Consider the following 22085-nt stretch of genomic DNA (forward strand, 5'->3'; position numbering starts at 1 on the left):
CTTCCCCGTTTTTTTCAAATCTAAATTATATTCCGCGTTTTTACACTATTTAACAAGTTATGAGTAATTTTATTTTAATGAACGTTAAAAAATACATATAAAAAATTGAGTTTTCTTTCGGCTTGGAACGCATTATCGTATTTTACATTGATTTCTATGGTAAAAAATGTTTCGCTTAACGAGTAAGATGATGGAACGAATTAAACTCCTTTTGAGAGGTTCCACTGTAAATTAAAAACACATGTTACGATTCCAACACGTTGCTGTCAAGAAGTAAGTAGGACCAAATAAACTAACAAGAAATAATATTCTCGTTAGAAGCGTGTTGGAATCAAATGAGATCACGTGGTATAGATAAAACATGGCCGCCGCTCTCCTACGCCGATTTTGACAGCTTCGTCAAACAAATAAAAATGTTTATATGATAATACACAAAGCTGTGTCATGTCACGTACAAACGGTTGCACTCGATGCATTTTGATAATCGCACCGACTGCCGTAAGTATCGCAGCCATTATACAGTGTATTTTTTAGATATAAATATTTTACGAGCGCAGTCCGATCGCTTCGTCCGGTGGTGCATTTAAATTGTGTTTCTTTTTTTTTGTTTTTGTTTTTGCGGGCCGTTTAATTCGCTCGGTGTGCTAACGACGGTTTGTTTTTTTGACTCGGAGTGTTTAATATATGTTTGGACTTGCGTTGTGTTTCTATTGCGCGCAGTTTTGATTTCGGGCGATTGGAAAATCGATATATTCCCGTCTAGACATTACGACGCCGGTTACATTTGCTATTTTCAATGCACCTGTTGTCTCGTGTCGGTTGCACTTTTGTTTCATCCGACCATGCTTGCAAAGGGCGTCGTTTCATACACCATTTACAATAAACAATGTTCGCCAAAATTATAAACTGCGCAAATAAATGTGCGTTTGTTTATTTACGTTTTACGCATTTGCGCAATAGTGTTTTCGAATTTGTTCGTGTATTTAATTTATAACCGTGGTTTTTAAAAAATATATAACGATCAAAACATTTCGTTTTAATTTTTTTCGTCGGGTTTTGGTCCCGTGGTAAGTGTCGCGGACTCTCAAGTCAGAGTTGTCGGTGCGAAAACACTCTATACCACAATTCGATTACCTATTTATAATAATAGGCTGCTTAGGCTCACAAAAATATTATGAAATTGAAATATTTGTGTAAATAATAAAAAAACAAAATTTTCTTTTTTTAATTAATTAATTAAAAATAATAACTTAGACTCGATAGTAAATACACTTTTTCATAACATTTTGAGTGTGTCCTAATACCTGTCCACAAATCTGGATTATCTCCAATTAGGAGCTATTTTTTTTTAGCCAGCCTATGACGGTCGTAAGCCCTGTAAACGCCCAGATATCCATATTCTTCTTCATCTAAATTTAGATGTCAAAAAATAATGTATATAATGCACTTTTTTTTAAACATCTATTTTCATAATATTTATTTATTTAAACTAACTATCTAACCATCACGCCGCTTCTGCAGTGGTAGGCAGAGATGATAGAACGCCACATCAATCTGCTTTTGCAAATATTATACACCATTTCCACATTCATGGATCTCCTCATACATACCCGCCGATTATTTCAATCGCTTTCAAGTATTTGAAATATTTGATCATACCAAGATTTCCTCGGTCGTCCTCTGCTTCTATCACTAACTAGATTTTCATCATTCTGTTTTACTGTTCTTTCTACACTCGTTCAATTCACATGCCCAAATCGTCGTAAATAAAAAATTATCAATTTTCATTTGTGCATGTTTTCGGAATGCCCAGAAAATGTACTATATCCCAGCAAAAGCGGCATATTTTTAACTTAATATTTACCCGCTACAGGGCAGAAAGTGTTGTTTTTGCATTTTGAAGAAAAGGTATTGTTTAATTATTTTTTTAAATCTACTTAATATTTTTCAAATGGAGAAAAAAACCTTCAGGTTTTACCTAAAAAGATCTGTTACACAGTAAAAAGTTCAATAAGTGGCTTAGTATTTATTTTTAATACATTGTATTATATTTTTAAACTTTAAAAACGTTCTCCTGTAAAATCAAGTTTTTTTATTTATGACGTTCTTGAAAGGAGTGAGCGAAATATTTATCTTTTATTCAAAAAATTTTATTAAATAAATAAATGGATTGATATTGCCGCAAAGTAACTGCTGAATAAATTAACGGAATGATCGTTGAAACTCAATTATTTTAAACTTTTTATTTTTATATTTTTTTTATGTTTGGTCATCTTAATTACTGTTTAATTTAAATGATATATTTCCAGGCCCCGAACACAGATGCTACACAAACAAAGATGACAATTTTTTACCGTTTTTGATGCTGTAAATTACAAGTGCATATGCCACGATGTTTTACCAGAATATAATTTCAATCATGATTGCGATTTTGGTTTTGAATATCGCAAACGCCTTTCCGAAGCCGAAAACGAGACTAGACACAAATCCCGCCATTCTCGACGGTCTGAGATCGAAAAACAACGACGGATCGAGGGAGAATGATCGTTTGAGACATGTCCGGTACATATATGACAACGAGTTTAACCCGGAGTCTACTGATAAGACAAAATGGCCGATTTTGGACAAGGATGGGCAGGCGACTAGTGAGTTGAAGAAAAATGACACAGAAGGTGGTTCCGGAAAAGCTGTGAACGCTTTTAAAGCTTCCGTTTTAGGGAAAGATGTGCAAAAGAATCCTGCTAAAGTTAGGTTATGTGTTCACACATATAACAGCGTCGCTCATTCCGGAAAAGTGATTATCAATGGCAAAGAGATGTATGATTATGATGGGATTGAGTACCCTGACTATGGTGAGTGTTAAGTATTGTAAATTTTAAAGTTTTGTTTATACATTGTTTGCGGGAAACGCTTAAAAGCGTCTTAAACATACCGTTGATAGAGAGCGAGAGATGCTGGATTATAATCACATACATCTGCAAATCCTTATCCGCACCCAAATGGTGCATAGGGCACTGCAACATAAACGCTGTGTTATCTTGATCGTTTACACATGAAAGAAAGGTTATCAGCCCTCCGCTTCAGGTACCAGTCAAGGGTAATAATGAATAAATATTAGAGTGAAAAAAACACTTATATTTATTTGATCCCCCCTGAGAATCGAAACCGGGACCTCCGGTACGGTAGCCGAGCGTGCTGACCATTACACTACGGAGGCGGACCGCTTTAATAATATAATCACATACAGCAAAACACGAAAAATGTTGTTTTTGTGGTTTGTTGTTAACTTTGTTTGTTTGTGGTTTTCAGAGGAAACGGAGTCCGTTTTGAGCAACATGACCATCGAAGGAAAGGGCGTGGTTCGCGTGGAGCACTGCGCCAGCTCTACCGACTTCTGCTACGCCTTCTGGAGCCACTCCCCCGAAACTGGAGAGATATCCATCCTTGGACAAGGTATACCCGAGCAAAAATATTATTCATGTGCCTGTACGAGACGTCTTTGTCTGTAAGGTTGTATCCATGGTGGTTTTTAATATTTTTTTATGAGGTCAAGGGATCTTGCATCCCTTATGTCACTGCGACCATATTAGGTCTGTTGTGACCTCCCTCTGTATCATAGCTCACTCTCAAACCCATATCAAGAGTCTTGTAGGTCATGACCTATCTTAGTGGTAAAAGCTTCATATAGTTTAAGAGACTAGAAGAAATGTGTATTTGACTATGCATTTTTATCGATTTTTGCACGGTATAATCCTGAAATTATCCAGAGCATTGGCCTGTATGTTCCCGATAGTTACCTAAGACAGCGTTGGCATATATTGTTTCCTATTCCTATACACAGGACCAACCTGCCAATGGTTATCCATGTAGGAAGAGCTACCGCAATGTTAAACAATATCACATTGAATATTGATCTGTTCCATGTGTCTGAAGGAGTTTTCCAAAGCGGGATTCTTCTGCATTTTCTGCCTTACTTTTTAATGTATACGCCTTGAATATATTGTTTGTAATGAATATATCGTAGTCGTACAGGAGAAAGTGACCAACTAACAAAATGTAAAATGTTCAGGAGGGCCATTTAAGTCACTTTTACTTGGCAAGAAAATAAACATCAATGCAGTTAGTCATTTCTAACAAGTCAATATATTATACTTCCAAGTTTCAAATCGCTTTGGGATTTTTTCAGGGCACTATTAAGCTAGTAAGATATCAAATAGTCAATAATCACGTTTTTGTAAAAAATGCACTTGGCCACTTTCTCCTGTATGACTACGATACATTCATTTAAAAGAACAATTATAAACATAATTAAAAAAAATAAATTGCAGAGACCCACCAAGTCACCTCGTGTGTCTTGTCGGTGGAGTTCTTTTTACTTACATTTTTTATTGTTTTTATCCTTCTTCTTCTTTTTCTAGATCGTAAGGATCTGTTTATACCTCCGCTTGTAGTTCTTGGGATGTTGACTCCCAGCTGTCTTTCCACCTTTTCGGAGGTCTGCCTGGGGGGCTGCGTCCTTCAGGGATTCCTTGAAGGGCGATACGTGGAAGTCTGTCATCTGACATTCTGTTTACATGATCATTCCAGTATCGCCTTCGTTGTCGTCCCCACCTCACGATCTCCTCCGTCTTACACATACTCCGGATGTCGGTATTTCTTACTCAGTCTCGCAATGTGTTTTCGGTTACGGATCAGAGAGTCTTCATCTCGGAGGTTCCAAGTCGAGATTTAGTTCTGGAAGTATCTGCTCTTGCCTCAATCCCATAAGTGGCTATTGGTCGAACACATGTTTTGTATATTTTCATTTTACTTTCTATTCTCATGTGTTTGTTCCTCCACACCGAGTTTCTGAGGCATCCGGATATAACTGCAGCCTTATTAATTTATTTCTGGGTCTCACCATAGAGGTCACCTTAGCTACTGACGTCAACTCCGAGATACTTGAATTTCATCACCTGTTGAACAGTTCTGTTATTTACAACTAATTTGCATCTGCAATGCTTTTATCCATTTTAAAATAATATACACACAAAAAAAGAGAGATTTTTTAAAAAACTATATTACGATTTTCATGGAATTAACTCTTGATCATTTACCCATTCCTTTATTTTGCCTTTGTTCCATATTTTATTTTGACCTCTAACCTCCGTCGGCAACAAATTAAAAAAGGTTCGGAACGATATATTGCAGTGTTGGACTCCCATATTTATTGTTAATTCTTGTGACTATCAAACCTTCGTTGTGGGTAAATTGTGTATCATGGTTGTGTACTAGAAGACTAGAATTTGTATGATTTACTGTGTCATAGGTTGCTGGGAGTCCTCGGACATCCACGAGTCTTGCTCCAAGGGGGACTGCACTTCGGAGAGGCCTTCACTCAGGGCCAAGCCGGCCACCAAGTTCTGCTGCTGCAAGTCCGACCTATGCAATGCGTCTCCGATGTCCCCTCCACCTGATACAGGTATTATTCCATTCCGTTACCGCAATAACGCATTGTTGTCGGGTGATTTTTTCATCAAACCCATAGAAGACCCATTACTAACTAACTAACTAACCATCACGCCGCAGGGTTAGGCAGAGAGAATAGAACGCCACACCATTCTGTCTTTGCAAACATTCTTCGCCTCTTCCACGTTCATGCATCTCCTCATACATACCCGCCGATTGTTACGACTCCTAAACATACTAATATAATAATCATAAAACCATTATCCGCACCCCGCATATATATATATATATATATATATATATATATATATATATATATATATATATATATATATATATATATATATATATATATATATATATATATATATATATATATATATATATATATATATATATATATATATATATATATATATATATATATATATATATATATATATATATACATATATATATATATATATACATATATATATACATATATAAATATATATATATATATATATATATATATATATATATATATATATATATATATATATATATATATAATAATAATAAAATAAAAATATTAATGTATATGTTGCCTCCGTAGTGTAATGTCCGCCTCCATAGTGTAATGGTCAGCACGCTCGGCTACCGTTCTGGAGGTCCCGGGTTTGATTCCCAGGGGGGGTCAAATAAGTATAAATGATTTTTTCACTGTAATATTTATTCAATACTACCCTGGACTGGTACCTGAAGCGGAGGGCTGATCACCTTTCCTTCATGTGTAAACAATCAAGATAACCCTGCGTTTATATGAAGCAGTGCCCTATGCACCATTGGGGTGCGGATAAGGGTTTTTATTATATATGTTGCAATCAGGTATGACAAATACTTGAAAGCGGCCGGGTCAAGAGTCGTAATAATCGTCGGGTATGTATGAGTTGTCCGCCTCCGTAGTGTAATGGTCAGCATGCTCGGCTACCATTCTGGAGGTCCCGGGTTCGATTCCCAGGGGGGTTTAATAAATATAAGTGATTTTTTCACTCTAATATTTATTCAATATTACACTGGACTGGTACCTGAAGTGGAGGGCTGATCACCTTTCCTTCATGTGTAAACGATCGAGATAACACTGCGTTTATATGAAGCAGTGCCCTATGCACCATTGGGGTGCGGTAAGGGTTTTATTATTATTATTATATGTATGAGGAGATGCATGAATGTAGAAGAGGCGAAGAATGTTTGCAAAGACAGAGTGGTGTGGCGTTCGATTCTCTCCACCTACCCCTGCGGAAAAGCGGCGTAGTGGTTAGTTACATTTTATTTGCATTTTGGGACTATGTAGAACATTCTTAGTCCAAAAATGCGCCAAAAATGTACTACAAAAAAATGTCTCTTACTGTGTTTTGAGTGTGGATAGCCGAGGTCCCCCTGACATCGACTATCAATTTAGAGTAAGTGTTCTTGTGTTAGAAAAGAAAAATACTTGCTTTTTAGTGCTTGTGTTATGGTGGGGACTCCTAACAGTCAGTACAGTGAGCCGAGTGCTCCATCCACAGTCAAAGCAGGACGAAATGCTCCGGTCAGACCCCACCTTTATATTTTTACTATAATGACTAGTTTCGGAAGCTATGCTTCCATCTTCAGGCAAAAATATATTTAGATCTGACGGTCGAAGCATAACTTTTGAAACGCGGGGAAGCGGCGTGATGGTCAGTTAGTTAGTCAGTTATATTAATATCTCATCGTTTGATTTTTGTTGTTTATTTTTAGCTGTTCCGTCGACCGAGGAGTCGCCGCCTCCGCTAGTGATAGCGGAGACCCCCGACAGCCTGCTGGGCAAGGCGGTGCTCATGGGGCTCGGCAGTCTGGTGATCATCAGCGGGGCTCTCCTCGTCTTGCTGTGCTGTCGGGTCGGGAAGGCCAACGCCACTACAAGTATCAGTGAGTCGATAGTTCTGTGCTGTGTCAGAATAGGGGATCAAAGTGCGCTTAGGAGTGTGTATCTTGAGAGTGTGAAGTGTGCTTGGGAGTATGTATCTTGAGAGTGTGAAGTGTGCTTGGGGGTGTGTATCTTGAGAGTCTGAAGTGTGCTTGGGAGTGTGTATCTTGAGAGTGTGAAGTGTGCTTGGGAGTGTGTATCTTGAGAGTGTGAAGTGTGCTTGGGAGTGTGTATCTTGAGAGTGTGAAGTGTGCTTGGGAGTGTGTATCTTGAGAGTGTGAAGTGTGCTTGGGAGTGTGTATCTTGAGGGTGTGAAGTGTGCTTGGGAGTGTGTATCTTGAGGGTGTGAAGTGTGCTTGGGAGTGTGTATCTTGAGAGTGTGAAGTGTGCTTGGGAGTGTGTATCTTGAGAGTGTGAAGTGTGCTTGGGAGTGTGTATCTTGAGAGTGTGAAGTGTGCTTGGGAGTGTGTATCTTGAGAGTGTGAAGTGTGCTTGGGAGTGTGTATCTTGAGAGTGTGAAGTGTGCTTGGGAGTGTGTATCTAATGGGCACAAAGTATGCTCAGAAGTGTGTATCTTGAAAATACAGAGTGTGCATGTAATTGAAACTTATTTGTGTTTTCAGATATAGAGCGTGGTACGGTTCAAGAGAACGGCGGGCCCGGCTTCTCCTGCAGCTCCACCTGCGTAGACAATCTGAAGCTTCATGACAATATCGGTAACGCATACATCCTTCATTTGCATCTATTCTACCTTTCTAAAGCCAGTAGTCCATAATTTTATCATTGTCGTTACAATCATTCATTCCCAGGCGAAGGCCGCCATGCCAAGGTGTGGAGAGGATCTCTGGGAGGCGTCCCGGTGGCTGTGAAGGCCGTCCCGGCCGCCAGAGCTGCCCTGTGGACGAGGGAAAGAGAGCTCTACTCCCTGCCGCACATGAGTCATAGTAACCTGCTCGCCTACTTGGGTACGTTGGGTCTTATGGTCTCCCGGAAAGTGATCAGAACTGATCTCGAAAAAATAGATGTGACGTTTTTGGATTTTGCAGTGCCGAATTTGAATCTGAAAACTGGTCTCAGAAAATAGAGAAAAGGGTGACGTTTTTGGGTTTTGCAGTGCCGAATTGGAATGTGAATTGATGGTCTTAACGTAGATTTAGGAGAATATGGAAGTCTGGGTATTTACTTAGGTTGGTTTGAGGGATTGATTTATACCTGTATAATATTCACCATTCGTGATACTAGACTATAAAATACTAGACATTATACTATGAAAGTACTAGATGTTTTATTGTTAATGCTAGGCATTTGGTTGTTAAAATACTAGGCATTTTATTGTTAAAATACTAGACATTTTACTGTTAAAATGCAAGTAATTTGACTTAAAAAATACTAGGCATTTTACTGTTGAAATACTAGACATGTTACTGTTAAAATACTCGGTATTTTACTGTTTAATTACTAAACATTTTACTGTTAAAGTACTATACATTTTACTGTTAAAATACTAGACATTTTACTGTTAAAATGTAAGCCAATTTCCTATTAAATATCTTGCCTTTTAAGTGACATGTCTAGTAATCTAAAATTAAAAACATTTTTCTATCAAGCATAATACTTTTCATACACTCACATCCGTGCATTGTCAAGTGCAACAACAACCCCAAAAATGGATAAAATCTTTGATGGTCCGCTTGGTGTCCCTCCTCAGGGTGCGACGTGCGGCCCACGCTGGACGGGGGCCAGGAGCACCTGCTGGTGCTGCAGCTGGCGCCGCTGGGCTCGCTGCGCGGCTACCTAACCGCGCACACGCTCGACTGGGACACCTACACGCGCATGGCGCTCGGCGTCGCCTCGGCCCTCGCGCACCTGCACACGCACATACACAAGGACGGTGAGTGTCCCGCCCATCCCGCTCACACAAAAATTACACTCGATCAAAAAGGGGGGTGCCAAAGGATGTATGGAAATCCTAGTACGCAGCATAAACGAGACCTTTTCAACCCGCATTCAAGCAGTGACTGACTAAATTGTAACAAAATGAATGGGAAAATTTTCCTTATTATTATTTTTATAACTAACCATCACGCCGCTTCTCCGCAGGTGTAGGCAGAGAGAATAGAGCGCCACACCACTCTGTCCTTGCAAACATTCTTCGCCTCTTCCACGTTCATGCATCTCCTCATACATACCCGCCGATTGTTACCACTCCTAACCTGACCACTTTCAAGTATTTGGCATACCTGATCGTGCCATGTTTTTCTCGGTCTTCCTCTGCTCCTTTTCCCACTAACATTCGCCTCATAAATTTGTTTTACCGTTCTTTCCTCACTCATTCGTTCCACATGTCCAAACTATCTCAACACACCTTTCTTAATTTTATCGATAATGCTTATCTCAGCCTTGCATTCCTTCCTTATTCCGCACATCTATCATACATCGTTTTGTCGCACATTCTTCTGAGAGATCGCATTTCGACTGCATTCAGTCTACTTTCATCCTTCTTTTGCCAACTCCATGTTTCACTTCCATACATTAGCTAATTGTTTTTTATTATTTTTATAGGTACAAAAAATATGGATTCAGTATTTAGCTCTTAGAATACTAAAGTTATCCCAAGAATTAATAATAAATATGGAAGTCGAACACAGCAATATATCGTTCCAAACATTTTTAATTTGTTACCGACGGAGGTTAGAGGTCAAAATAAAATATGGAACAAAGGCAAAATAAAGAAATGGGTGAATGATCAAGAGTTAGTATGTATATGTATTTATATGTATGTTTATAATAATAATAATCCCTTACCGCACCCCAATGATGCATAGGGCACTGCTTCATATAAACGCAGTGTTATCTCGATCGATTACACATGAAGGAAAGGTGATCAGCCCTCCGCTTCAGGTACCAGTCCAGTGTAATATTGAATAAATATTAGAGTGAAAAAATCACTTATATTTATTGGACCCCCCTTGGGAATCGAACCCGGGACCTCCAGAACAGTAGGCGAGCATGCTGACCACTACACTACAGAGGCGGACACTAAAATAGATAAAAACATATGTATAAATACTCCACCGACAAGACACACAAGGTGGCTTGGTGGGTCTCTGCAAAAAAAACTTAATTATGTTTATAAATTTTTTAATTTTTGCACACAGTATATGTATTTATATGTATGTTTATAGTTTATACAAATAAATGTTTAATTTTATTTTAAAAAATAAATTATTAATTCATAAATGGGGAATTTCAATTCACCTGTTAGATCCAGTTAGGTTAACCTTTTAACCGCGTCAACTTTGTTCCTGAGAGACGCCCGTACGCGGCGGTATTTCGCCGTTTTTAAAATGATTACTTTTATCATGTATTTAGTTAAGAAACAATTTATTTTCCTAAACAAAAACGTTCAACGGGATTCATTGTGCCTTTTTGGTACTCTATAATACACTTGTGTCACATTATTCTTGAAATACATCGTAATATAAACAAATTAGATCGTAACATAAATAAATCAAAGCACGCATCGTGTGTCACTCTTACCCACTGGCGATGCGTAGCGTCGAGAGTGAGACAGATATAGGGCGTGATTATGGCGCGGACTAATTACCGCCCGCAAGAAAAATCAGGGATCTGTTCTTTTATTTATCCTTGTGATGTTACAAATTATTAATCAGATAATTCAACAGATGTCATAAGGCCAAGGATCGACGTATTATTTTATCCAAAGTTCCACACCATGAAAAAATCCCTCCAAGTTGAACTGAGGTTCGAAACTTGGAGCAAAGTAAAAACACAAATGGTTATGTCAGCCGCGTATGGGGCATGTTTTATTAAAACACATACGGTTATGCGAGCCGCGTAGATCCGGTTAAATACAAGCAAAGATGGCAGTCCAAATGCCATTTTAGAAATAAATATCTACGCTTTAGTTATAAGCGTGGCCGTTCATGTACGCCCACACTACTTTGAGACAAGTTTTGTATGGACGGTGCGGACAACTCTTGGATTGGTCGGTTTTGCAGAAGTGGTTCGTGATTTGTTGTTGGTGTGTTGTAGGTGACTACAAGCCGTGCATCGTACACCGGGACGTGAACTCCTCCAATGTGGTTGTGCGCGCCGACCTGAGCTGCTGTCTAGCCGACCTCGGGCTTGCCATGGCGTTACCCGACTGCAGGAAGGCCCCGCAACAGCACCGCATCCAGGAGGTGAGTGACAGTATATGACTAACCGTCATATCGACTGTATGAAGACCAGTTGATCAGTCCTGCGCTCCTGGCAGTATTAATTATTTAAGTGCTGAGATTTTTTTCGTTAATTGATTCGTCAACCCAGTTACCATGTAGACCCTGTTACCATGTCACCCCGGTCTACTCAGTTGCCATGTGAACCCTGTAACCATGTCAAGTCGGTCAACTCTGTGCCACGGCAACCCAGTAACCATGTCAACTCTGTGCAACGGCAACCCAGTTGCCATGTCAAACCTGTAACCATGTCAACTCTATGCCACGGCAACTCAGTAACCATGTCAACTCTGTGCAACGGCAACCCAGTTGCCATGTCAAACCTGTAACCATGTCAACTCAGTCAACTCTGTGTCACGGCAACCCATTTGCCATTCTATAAATAAATAAACTAAAGCCGTTCAATAAATAAATAACATCCCAGGGGGGATGAAAATAAATATTAGTGATTTTGTCACTCTAATATTTATTCAATACTATCCCGGAGTGGTATCTGAAGCAGAGGGCTGATCACCCTGCCTTCATGTGTTAACGATCAAGATAACACTGCGTTTATATGATGCAGTGCCCTATGGACCATCGGTGTGCGGATAAGGGTTTGAAGATTTTATGTACTTTTTCATCAGTCTTACTGTGTGCGTTTGCAGGCGGGTACCCTGCGCTACCTAGCGCCCGAGGCGCTGGAGGGTGCCCTAGACCTGCGCCGCTGCGGGGCGGCCCTGCGCGCCGTTGACGTGTACGCGCTGGCGCTCGTGCTGTGGGAGCTGCTGTCTCGCTGCGCGCCCGCGCACGCCGCGCCCGGCGCGCACGACTACGCGCCGCCCTACCACGCGCAAGTCGGTGAGTGCTCACCTCCCCGGGAAGGCCAATCGACGTGCTCAGACTTGTCTTAGTATCTGCTCACATATCGCTACCTCCTTTCAAGAACGTCATAAAATAAGATTGTAATTTAGTCCCTGTTTGATTTACTTCAACAAATGTTCAGTTTATTTTCCTATACCTTTTTACAATTAAAACAGGGTGGCCAAAATTAATGCCTCTATCAAAAGATGTTTTTATTTTGCAAACAGCGTTGTATGTCAATCATATTTGACATTTCGCTCACTCCTTTCAAGAACGTCATAAATCAAAAATTGTCAAATTTTAGTTGTGCGTGTTTTCGGAATGCCTATAAAATGTACTATATCCCAGCAAGAGAGGCATATTTTTAACTTAATATTTACCCGCTACAGGGCAGATAGTGTTGTTTTTGCATTTTGAAGAAAAGGTATTGTTTAATTATTTTTTTAAATATACTAAATATTTTTGGAGCTGGAGAAAAACGGCCCATCGTAGACTTGTTTTAAGTGATCCCGTGATCCTATACTATCCACATTTTTTAAAATATATATTTTAAAAAATCTGTGAAAAAACTAAACTGAGATGTGCGTCTGTCATCTCCGCAGGGGACCAGCCGTCCTTGGAGCAGATGCAGCTGGTGGTGGCCCGGAGGAAGGCACGGCCGCTGTTCTCCCCGCGCCTGCTCAACACGCGCGGCGCCCGTCTGGCCAGGGACACGTGCGAGGACTGCTGGGACCACGACGCCGAAGCCAGGTGAGATCGCTGCGCTGTGCACCGAGCGGATCCTCGGGAAACGGGAATATGCAGTCTGGCCTCTTGCGGGGCTCACTGGCCGGTCAAGAAGCACGCTGTTCGCTGTTGCCATTATGTTCAAAATGTTTTATTTATTGTTTCGGCATTAACTTTGTGGTAAGACATGTTACAATGATTAAAGAAACCACTTGACTACATGTTTCGGAAGTTAAACTTCCATCATTCAGGTCTGTATAATAACTAAAATATAAAATTGTTCTATAAATAAGGAGAGGGGAAAGTAAGGGGGAGGGGGTTAGTCAAGGGGCGGAGTTTGAAAACCAAGGAAAAATGGCAAGCAAAGGTGAAGAATTTTGAAACAATATATTATTTATTAAATTATTATTAGAATTCAGGTTTTAACTTAACCTAACTTTCCACTCTCCTTATTAATAAAACAATTTTATATTTTATATTTTAGTTACTATACGGACCTGAATGATGGAAGTTTAACTTCCGAAACATGTAGTCTTTAATAAAACTCAAGTGGTATAAAACAAGTGTTTTCTTAACTAACTAACTAACTAACCATCACGCCTCTTCTCCGCAGGGGTAGGCAGAGAGAATAGAGCGCCCCACCACTCTGTCCTTGCAAACATTCTTCGCCTCTTCCACGTTCATGCATCTCCTCATACATACCCGCCGATTGTTACGACTCCTGACCTGACCACTTTCAAGTATTTGGCATACCTGATCTTTTTTCTCGGTCTTCCTGTGCTTCTTTTCCCGCTAACATTCGCCTCATAAATTTGTTTTACCGTTCTTTCCTCACTCATTCGTTCCACATGTCCAAACCATCTCAACACACCTTTCTTAATTTTATCGATAATGCTTATCTCAGCTTTGCATTCCTTCCTTATTTCACTATTCGTACATCTATCATACATCGTTTTGTCGCACATTCTTCTTTTGTTTTCTTTGATCATGTTAAAAATATACTACAGCTCGAAAACGCTGTTCAAAAAAACACATTTTTATCTCTCACAGGTAAAAATACTTTTCACGTTTTTATTTATATACATAGTTAAAAATATACGGGTAATTGAGTGCAGCACCGTGTTAAAATTTCAATACAATTTGTGAATAACTAGAGGTGATTAAGATTTTGAACGAACAAAGTGATTTTTCACTTTACTGTTTATTTTACGTTACCCTGGACTTGGAGCGCAGAACTTTTCACTGTTTTTTTTTTGTATAGTTGACAATCTATTGTAGATAACACTGCTTCTGCATGATGCAGTGCCCTATGCACCGTCGGGTGCATGAGAGGGTCGGAAGAAGAAGGAGATGATTTATTAGTCTTGAGGAAGAAGCTGTTATGTTTGTTAGCATTATAATACGGTAAAATCTGTAGCGATTTTATTACCAAGCCATAAAAAACGCTCTCAAATACAGCTTGGTTTGCAAGGACTTGAGGGAGATCAAACTATTCAATATTTTAATTTAGTCCGCCTCTGTAGTGTAATGGTCAGCACGCTCGGCTACCGTTCTGGAGGTCCCGGGTTCGATTCCCAGGGGGGGTCAAATAAATATTAGTGATTTTTTCACTGTAATATTTATTCAATATTACCCTGGACTGGTACCTGAAGCGGAGGGCTGATCACCTTTCCTTCATGTGTTAATGATCAACATAACACTGTGTTTATATGAAGCAGTGCCCTATGCACCATTGGGGTGCGGATAAGGGTTTAATAAATAATAATATTTTAATAATTCTTTGCTGAACATCAATTTAAACTTTCAGACTGACGGCCGTATGCGTGGTGGAGCGTTTGAGCGAGCTGCGCAGCCTGAAGCCGGCCCCCTCCCCCACCATCAACAGCAATGACTTGAGGCCGCCCAACTCCAATCATGGTACAAATTTTGCACTCGGTTAAACCATTTAATGGGCTGGTCTTACAATTGGGATTTCTCATAATGTTGTTTTATTGGCTTATAAATTAAATATGAAAAATCGCAAGACTATCGGTATGATTCTTATTGAAATCTGTAGGGAACTAAGGGAGATATGAAGGTTTAAACCTTACATATTTTAATAAAACGTAAAATGGACTCCGCTATGTCATAAAATTTTGCATCTTCGGGTGTGTTATTTATTTATTTATTTATTGAACGGCTAAAGCCTTTAACACATTAGTTACGGCAATGTTTTGATAAAACTGTATCTTGAGGCGGGCGACATTAGACAGCTGTTTTATTATAATACGAGAATGCTCTGAGGTTGAACTCGAAAACAATACAAAAACGGTTAAATGGTCTCTAACGTCTCAAAATAAAATCATGTTAGTCCACAAATCACAAAAGTAAAAAAAATGTTAAAAACACTAATAAAATATTAGAAAATAACAACACAGCTCAACAACCGCCGAAAACTCAAAATCTGCGAATAAAAAATGATTTATGGGCTTTCCCCACACGCGTTTATTGCTTTGTAAGTACCAACTGCTGACCTAAGTAAAGGAAAATGATCTTTGTATTTTATTTCATTTTAGGACAAAGAAAAAAACGCATTGTCTGTATCCATTGTTTAAAGTTAATTTGTAACATTTCCTTCAAAACAGATTACGACCATTAGCTATGTTTCGAACCAGTAAATATGAGTATTATTTTTTATATTACAACGACATGTATCCACTACACAACAAAAGCAAAAAGGCCAGGAGATTAGAAGTTTATGACGTGTTTTTTGTATACTAAATTGAAGGTAGCCGAAATGCACAAAATGTGCACCCCGCCACCACACAAGGTTTCTGAAACGCACAAATATGTGCACACCGTACACAATGTGTTAACATAATACATATATACAGTATCTAATATAAAAATACACTAATGAACACACTAATAGAGAAACAAAAAGTCTTTATGTAATAAGAAAATGACAAATAGTAAGCACTGGTAAATACACGTCTCCTTCACACACTATCAGTGAGCAGCGAGAGAGTGAAACACGTTTAAATTTATCCATTATAACATGGAGAAGAAATTATGAAGCGTATGTATCCCTTTATGTATCTGCTTTATAGAGCTGTAATAGTAGTAGTGTGGATTCGTTTCTGTGACAAACTTACGAAAACAACGTTTTTACGAAGGTGAATTTTGCAAAAGAAAATGATGAAATAAAATATTGATTATATCGGCTGTTATAAACACTGCACGAGTCTTACACAATCCTTTATAGGTTGAGTATGTTAAATTAGATATTCCTCACAAGTGATAATAATACCCTATTCTCAGCCCAAGGTGATCACCTTGCTTTCATGTAAGTAATGATCAAGATAACACTGCGTCAATTCGATGCAGTGCCCTATGCACGATCGGGTGCGGATAAGGGTTATAAGTAAGTAAGTAAGCATTCTCAGCAGGAGGAAATTATATATTCAGAGTATGTATTTTATTCTTTTTAGATACGACCAATTCACACAGCCCCAGTTCCGTAGAAGACAAAAACTCCAACATCATATCGTCTGCCAATCTTCCCAACCCGGCCGTCTTCGACATCCAGCCTCTCCAGCCGCTGCAGCCGTACCAGGGCCGGAACCCCTGTCTGGAGAGGAACCTCGCCACCGCGGGCCCCGGCGACCGTCTCATAGACAAGTCCCTCAAGGACATGCCGGCCAATTCCTCGGGGTCTTCCGGAAACGGGTACGGGACCAACGACTTCATAAGGACGGAGCAGTCCGTCACAGGGACTAATCTACGTCATCAGCCGCAGGACTTCTCAAGAAATGAGACAGAGATATCGACGGCTCGCGGCAGAAGCTTCGGCAACCAGAATTCATCGAATCTGATCAATCTGGATCCATTGCACGATGATGCGTTCCGTACTATTGTACGGCCAGTAACGCCTGTCGGATATGTTCAAAATGACGTCAGTAGCACGGATGCTACTAGCGGGGAATGCAGTCACGGTCACGTATCCAAGCGCACTAATATCAAGATGGAACAGGGCGGAGCTAGGTGGACCACTCGCAACCTCAGGCGGCTGCTCGATTCCAAGGTCTTCAAGAAGAGAAGCCGCCAGAGCCGACCACTCGAAACCGAAGTCAATCTCGTCTTAGCTAACGGAAAACCCATCAATACGTCAAACGGAAAAATCAAGACCTCTGTTATACTGGATGATAAAATCAACCGCGACGATTTCATCATCAACTACCCGCGATATTCCGATAATCTGACTGTTGACAGGCCTTCCAGCTTGCCCGGGATAGATTCCGTCAGCTTGTCCGAGGATAGCTCCGCCTTAGATCCGGAAACTTGGAATAATCTTCAACGCTTAGATAATACTTGCACCCTTTCTCCGCCTAATAGGACTGTTCCCGCGACGCAGAACCGGTGCGAGGCGGACAATCTCATAGTCGGGTTCAAGGAACTACCCGGGAGCTCCCGGGTATCGAATCCGATCAAAAACCAGGTCTTTGCGGTTATCGTGCCGAAGACTAGTTTCCGGAACGGCACCTGCAACGATGTCAACAGCAAGGATTACGACAAGAGCAGTTGGAAGCATAAAAACGGGAAAGCATTGCTGCCCGCACGATCTAATGCGGAAAGAAATAAAAAGCTCGCAAATGGATATGTAAAGGCCGCTGAAGAAAATATCGTCAATCTTATACCAAATGGATTATCTGTTAAAAGGCTTAGTTGTGACGAAAAGATGTTTTCCACCAGAAATGGGCTCTCAACTAACCTAGAGGCTTCTGTAGCTTCAAAGTCTGCCAATAGGAATTCCTACAGCGGCGAATTTGAGGTGGGAAATTTCTGCGTTTATGATAATAACGAAGTAGAAAACTATGATCCGAATGCGATTGACTATTCTAGCAACAGCGAGGACGAGCACATGCTTCTTCTCTCCGAAAACGGCGGATCCAAGATCACCATGCGGCAGAGATTCGACGCCAAGAACAAGAAAAAACCCAAACAGAATTTGAGCACCCCTTGTGATGAGGTGCCGACCAAAACCGCCGCCGGCAGCTTTACGAGCCTTTGCAACAAGTACGCGCCGAAAGGCAGATATGAAAACTTTGAAAATGAATCCAGCGAACATCTTTTAGAAGGGGATAACAGAAATTTGACTGTGAATGTCGCGAATTCGCTTCGGGATATACGGAGAAAGAGTTCGATCATCGATAGAAATGACGTATCCGTGATCAACCTGGTTCGAAACGGTTCTGTTTTATCACTGTGTAAGAATGATATAGACGATAGCTTGATAGACATTGACGATAATGTCATATCTGATGTCTTCCGCAAGACAAACGGATCGGAGATGGCGAGCGATTCGGATGACTCGACCTTGCGCGACGAAGTGTTTGAATCCAAGATCACGCGGCCACTGAGCATCAAGCAAAACCTCTCTCGCCAGCACTCTCTGGAGCTGGTCAGCGAGATCTTCTCCTCTTCCGCAGACCTGGCGAGGCTCAAGGACCCCGCGGACAGGATCAAGACGCCGGGAGACGTGCCGCCCTCCGTGCGGAGGGTCCGCGGAAGCCTCGGGGGGCCGAGAATCAAGCGCACATCCTCAGCTAAGGAAAAGAGCAAGTCCACGTCTTCAAACAGGCTCAGCTTGTACGACGACCGGATGATGTTTGGGAACAGTCTGTAAAATGTCAAATGCAAATGTCGGGCTGTGGTCCCGTGGTTAGTGTCGCGGACTCTTGAGTCAGAGTTTCTCGGTTCAAACCCACTCTACCACAATTTGATACCTATTTCTAATAATGAGCCGCTTAGGCTCACAGAAATAGTATGAAATTGAAATATTTGTGTAAATAATAAAAAACACAAATATTTCTTTTACCTCTTTATTAAAAATAAAAAAAATACAATAGTTGGTGGCAATTTTGGGGCATTATGCCTTACTTGTTATATTTTGATCTATGGTCGTCCCTGGATACTTCTGTTTTTCCGCACAGCACAAGACGAAACTTGGAAATTTGTCCGAAATACAATTTGCAAGTGTCCATGCATGGCTCATTGAAATACGAATAGATACTGACTGCACCCGAGCGTCGTTTCACAGGGTGATGCAGAAATTAGTTCACTTAAATCGTTTTTTAACATTTTATTACTAAAATGTTTCTTTGATTGCGGGTATACTTTGTTATACCTGAACATAAGTGTTACGGTTGTTATCTTAAGTAATGATATAGCAGACTTATCATGTTTGTTCATATTGATAGAACAGTCAGTTTACACAGCACATAGTATTGAAAATTCTAGATGTTCTCATTAACAGGCGAAAATACAAACTTTCTTTCAAAAATTTGATGGAAACATGTGCAGTTCTCGAAACCAGTTGTGTTTTTGATGATAAAATCGAAAGTGGTCTTATACAGTGTTTTATTTTCATTTAATTCAATTAATTAATGATAGAAAAACATTTTATTACTTCAAATTAGCGTTTGAAGTGCGTTAAAATGGTGCGTCATTTTTATTTACACAAAAAAATATACATGGCAAGTTTTTTTTCATTTGTGTGCATTTTGCATTGTCAAACGGATCTTCGATGTGGAGTAATGGGGCAAAAGAACAAGGCTGCAGCCATCTCTTCAGGATGCCTGAAAAATGGTGTATGGAAAAACCCTGAGATGAAGATCGGCAGCAAGATTAAAAAATAATATATAAAACTTGCGTGCGAACCATCATGACATATCGCTCACTCCTTTCAAGAACGTCAGAAATCAAAAATCGACAATTTTCAGTTGCGCATGTTTTCAGAATGCCCAGAAAATGCACTATATCCCAGCAAAAGAGGCATATTTTTCACTCAATATTTACCCGCTACAGGGCAGAAAATGTTGTTTTTGCATTTTGAAGAAAAGGTATTGTTTGATTATTTTTTAAGTATACTAAATATTTTTCAAATGGAGAAAAAACCTTCAGGTTTTACCTAAAAAGATCTGTTGCACAGTAAAAAGTTCAATAAGTGGCTTGATATTTATTTTTAATACATTGTATTATATTTTTAAACTTTAAAAACGTTCTCCTGAAAAATCAAGTTTTTTCATATATGACGTTGTTGAAAGGAGTGAGCGATATGGAATCGAATGCAGCGTGGATACCGCAGTAACAAAACACGCGCTAAGAGTGTCAGAAATGAAGACTCCAAGGAGTATATCTGGCAAGAGTCTACGAGATAGAATTAGAAGGAACACCAGGATAAGGGAAATATGCGAGATGGAAGATGTCGTTAGGTGGGAAAGGCAATGAAGGAGACAATAGTATGCGCGTGTGAGGAGAATGGAACCATCCAGACTCCCTCGCATTACACTGCACGGCCAACCCCGAGGTAGAACACCAAATAGATGGATCGACAGCTGGGAATCGACATCGCAAGAGGCTAATCCCTCTTAAAAACAGGCCACAAGACGTACACCAAGAAGAAAAAAAGTATGGTGCATAGAATGAGAAATAAAACATCCAGTATGATTTATTCTGTATTATACTAAATACAGGTGTGATTTTTTTTGCATAATGTTATATTTTTGTATTCATAGAGTTATGTTTTTTTCGAAAAAATAGTCAAAATTGAGTCATAGCATAATTTTATTTTTATTCTCTGAGAATTGTATGTTTACTTTAGAAATTCGGTCAACGGTTATTTTGGTATAACCGATATATTGTAAATAAATATTATGTTTAATTCTCGGTTGATTGTATCATACGAGGGGTTTTGTAAAATTTGTAAAAGTGATATTAGCAAAGGTTTAATTGTATTTCAACTTAGATGCGATGCCCTATGCACCATTAGGTGTCTATAAGGGTTACAAAAAAAATGTATGGATGAGAATTGTAGAGTTGGTAACAGGAGGATGAAATTAGACTGAATGCAGTCGGGATGCGATCTCTCAGTACGGGAAAACTTTGTATGGTAGATGTTCCAATGGTTATATATCGCCCACTCCTTTCAACAACGTCATATATCAAAAATCTTCAATTTTCAGTTGTGCATGTTTCCGGAATGCCCCGAAAATGTACTATATCCCAGCAAAAGCGGCATATTTTTAACTTAATATTTACCCGCTACAGGGCAGAAAGTGTTTCATTTTGAAGAAAAGGTATTGTTTAATTATTTTCTTAAATATACTAAATATTTTTCAAATGGAAAAAAAAACCTTCAGGTTTTACCTAAAAAGATCTGTTGCACAGTAAAAAGTTCAATAAGTGGCTTCATATTTATTTTTATACATTTTATAATATTTTTAAACTTTAAAAACGATCTCCTGAAAAATCGAGTTTTTCCATAAATGACGTTGTTGAAAGAAGTGAGCGATATATGGAAAGAATGCAAGATTCTTTGTCTGCTGCTATTTTCAACTATGTTCGCCTCATATACTTCTTTAACCGTTCTTTCCTTAGTTGTTTGATCCACGTGCCCAAACCATCTCAACACATGTTCCTTAATTTGAAGGATAATGCATATCTCAGCCTTGCGTTCTTTCCTTATATCAGCATTGGAACATCTACCATACATGGTTTTCTTGCACTAAGAGATTGCATTCCGACTGCATTCAGTCTACTTTCATCCTTCTTCTGCCTGAATATCAAATGTCAGTTACCTCCTTTGTGCTTAGTACAGCAGTACCGATTGCAAAATTCAATCATATTACACAGGGTGGCGCAAAATGAATCACCCTATAGGAAGATGTTTTAATTTTTGCAAATGGCGTCGTACGTCAATCATATTTGACATTTCGCTCACTCCTTTCAACAACGTCATAAATAAAAAAACTAATAAGTAAATAAACATTTTTAAAGTTTAAAAATATAGCATACAATGTATTAAAAATAAATATCAAGCCATCAAGGTAACTCCTTTGTGTATTAGCGATCAA

The 22085-nt window shown here is 39.5% G+C and overlaps 1 protein-coding gene across 1 annotated transcript; it reads left to right on the plus strand.

Moving 5' to 3' along the window:
* The first annotated feature begins 345 nt into the window (after positions 1-345).
* LOC148300079 (uncharacterized) lies at positions 346-19581 on the plus strand. The gene is made up of 13 exons (XM_088275296.1): positions 346-498; positions 2310-2852; positions 3310-3453; positions 5309-5461; positions 7213-7383; positions 8005-8097; positions 8191-8346; positions 9090-9272; positions 11438-11586; positions 12270-12462; positions 13068-13215; positions 14999-15108; positions 16662-19581. The coding sequence occupies exons 2-13, from the start codon at positions 2393-2395 to the stop codon at positions 18854-18856; spliced, it is 4155 nt and encodes a 1384-aa protein (XP_088131422.1). The 5' UTR covers positions 346-498; positions 2310-2392; the 3' UTR covers positions 18857-19581.
* Positions 19582-22085: the final 2504 nt, after the last annotated feature.

This window comes from Brachycentrus maculatus, unplaced genomic scaffold, assembly GCF_059751285.1.
Source record: "Brachycentrus maculatus isolate JH-2025_06_01 unplaced genomic scaffold, ASM5975128v1 h1tg000839l, whole genome shotgun sequence".
Taxonomy (NCBI): Eukaryota; Metazoa; Arthropoda; class Insecta; order Trichoptera; family Brachycentridae; genus Brachycentrus; species Brachycentrus maculatus.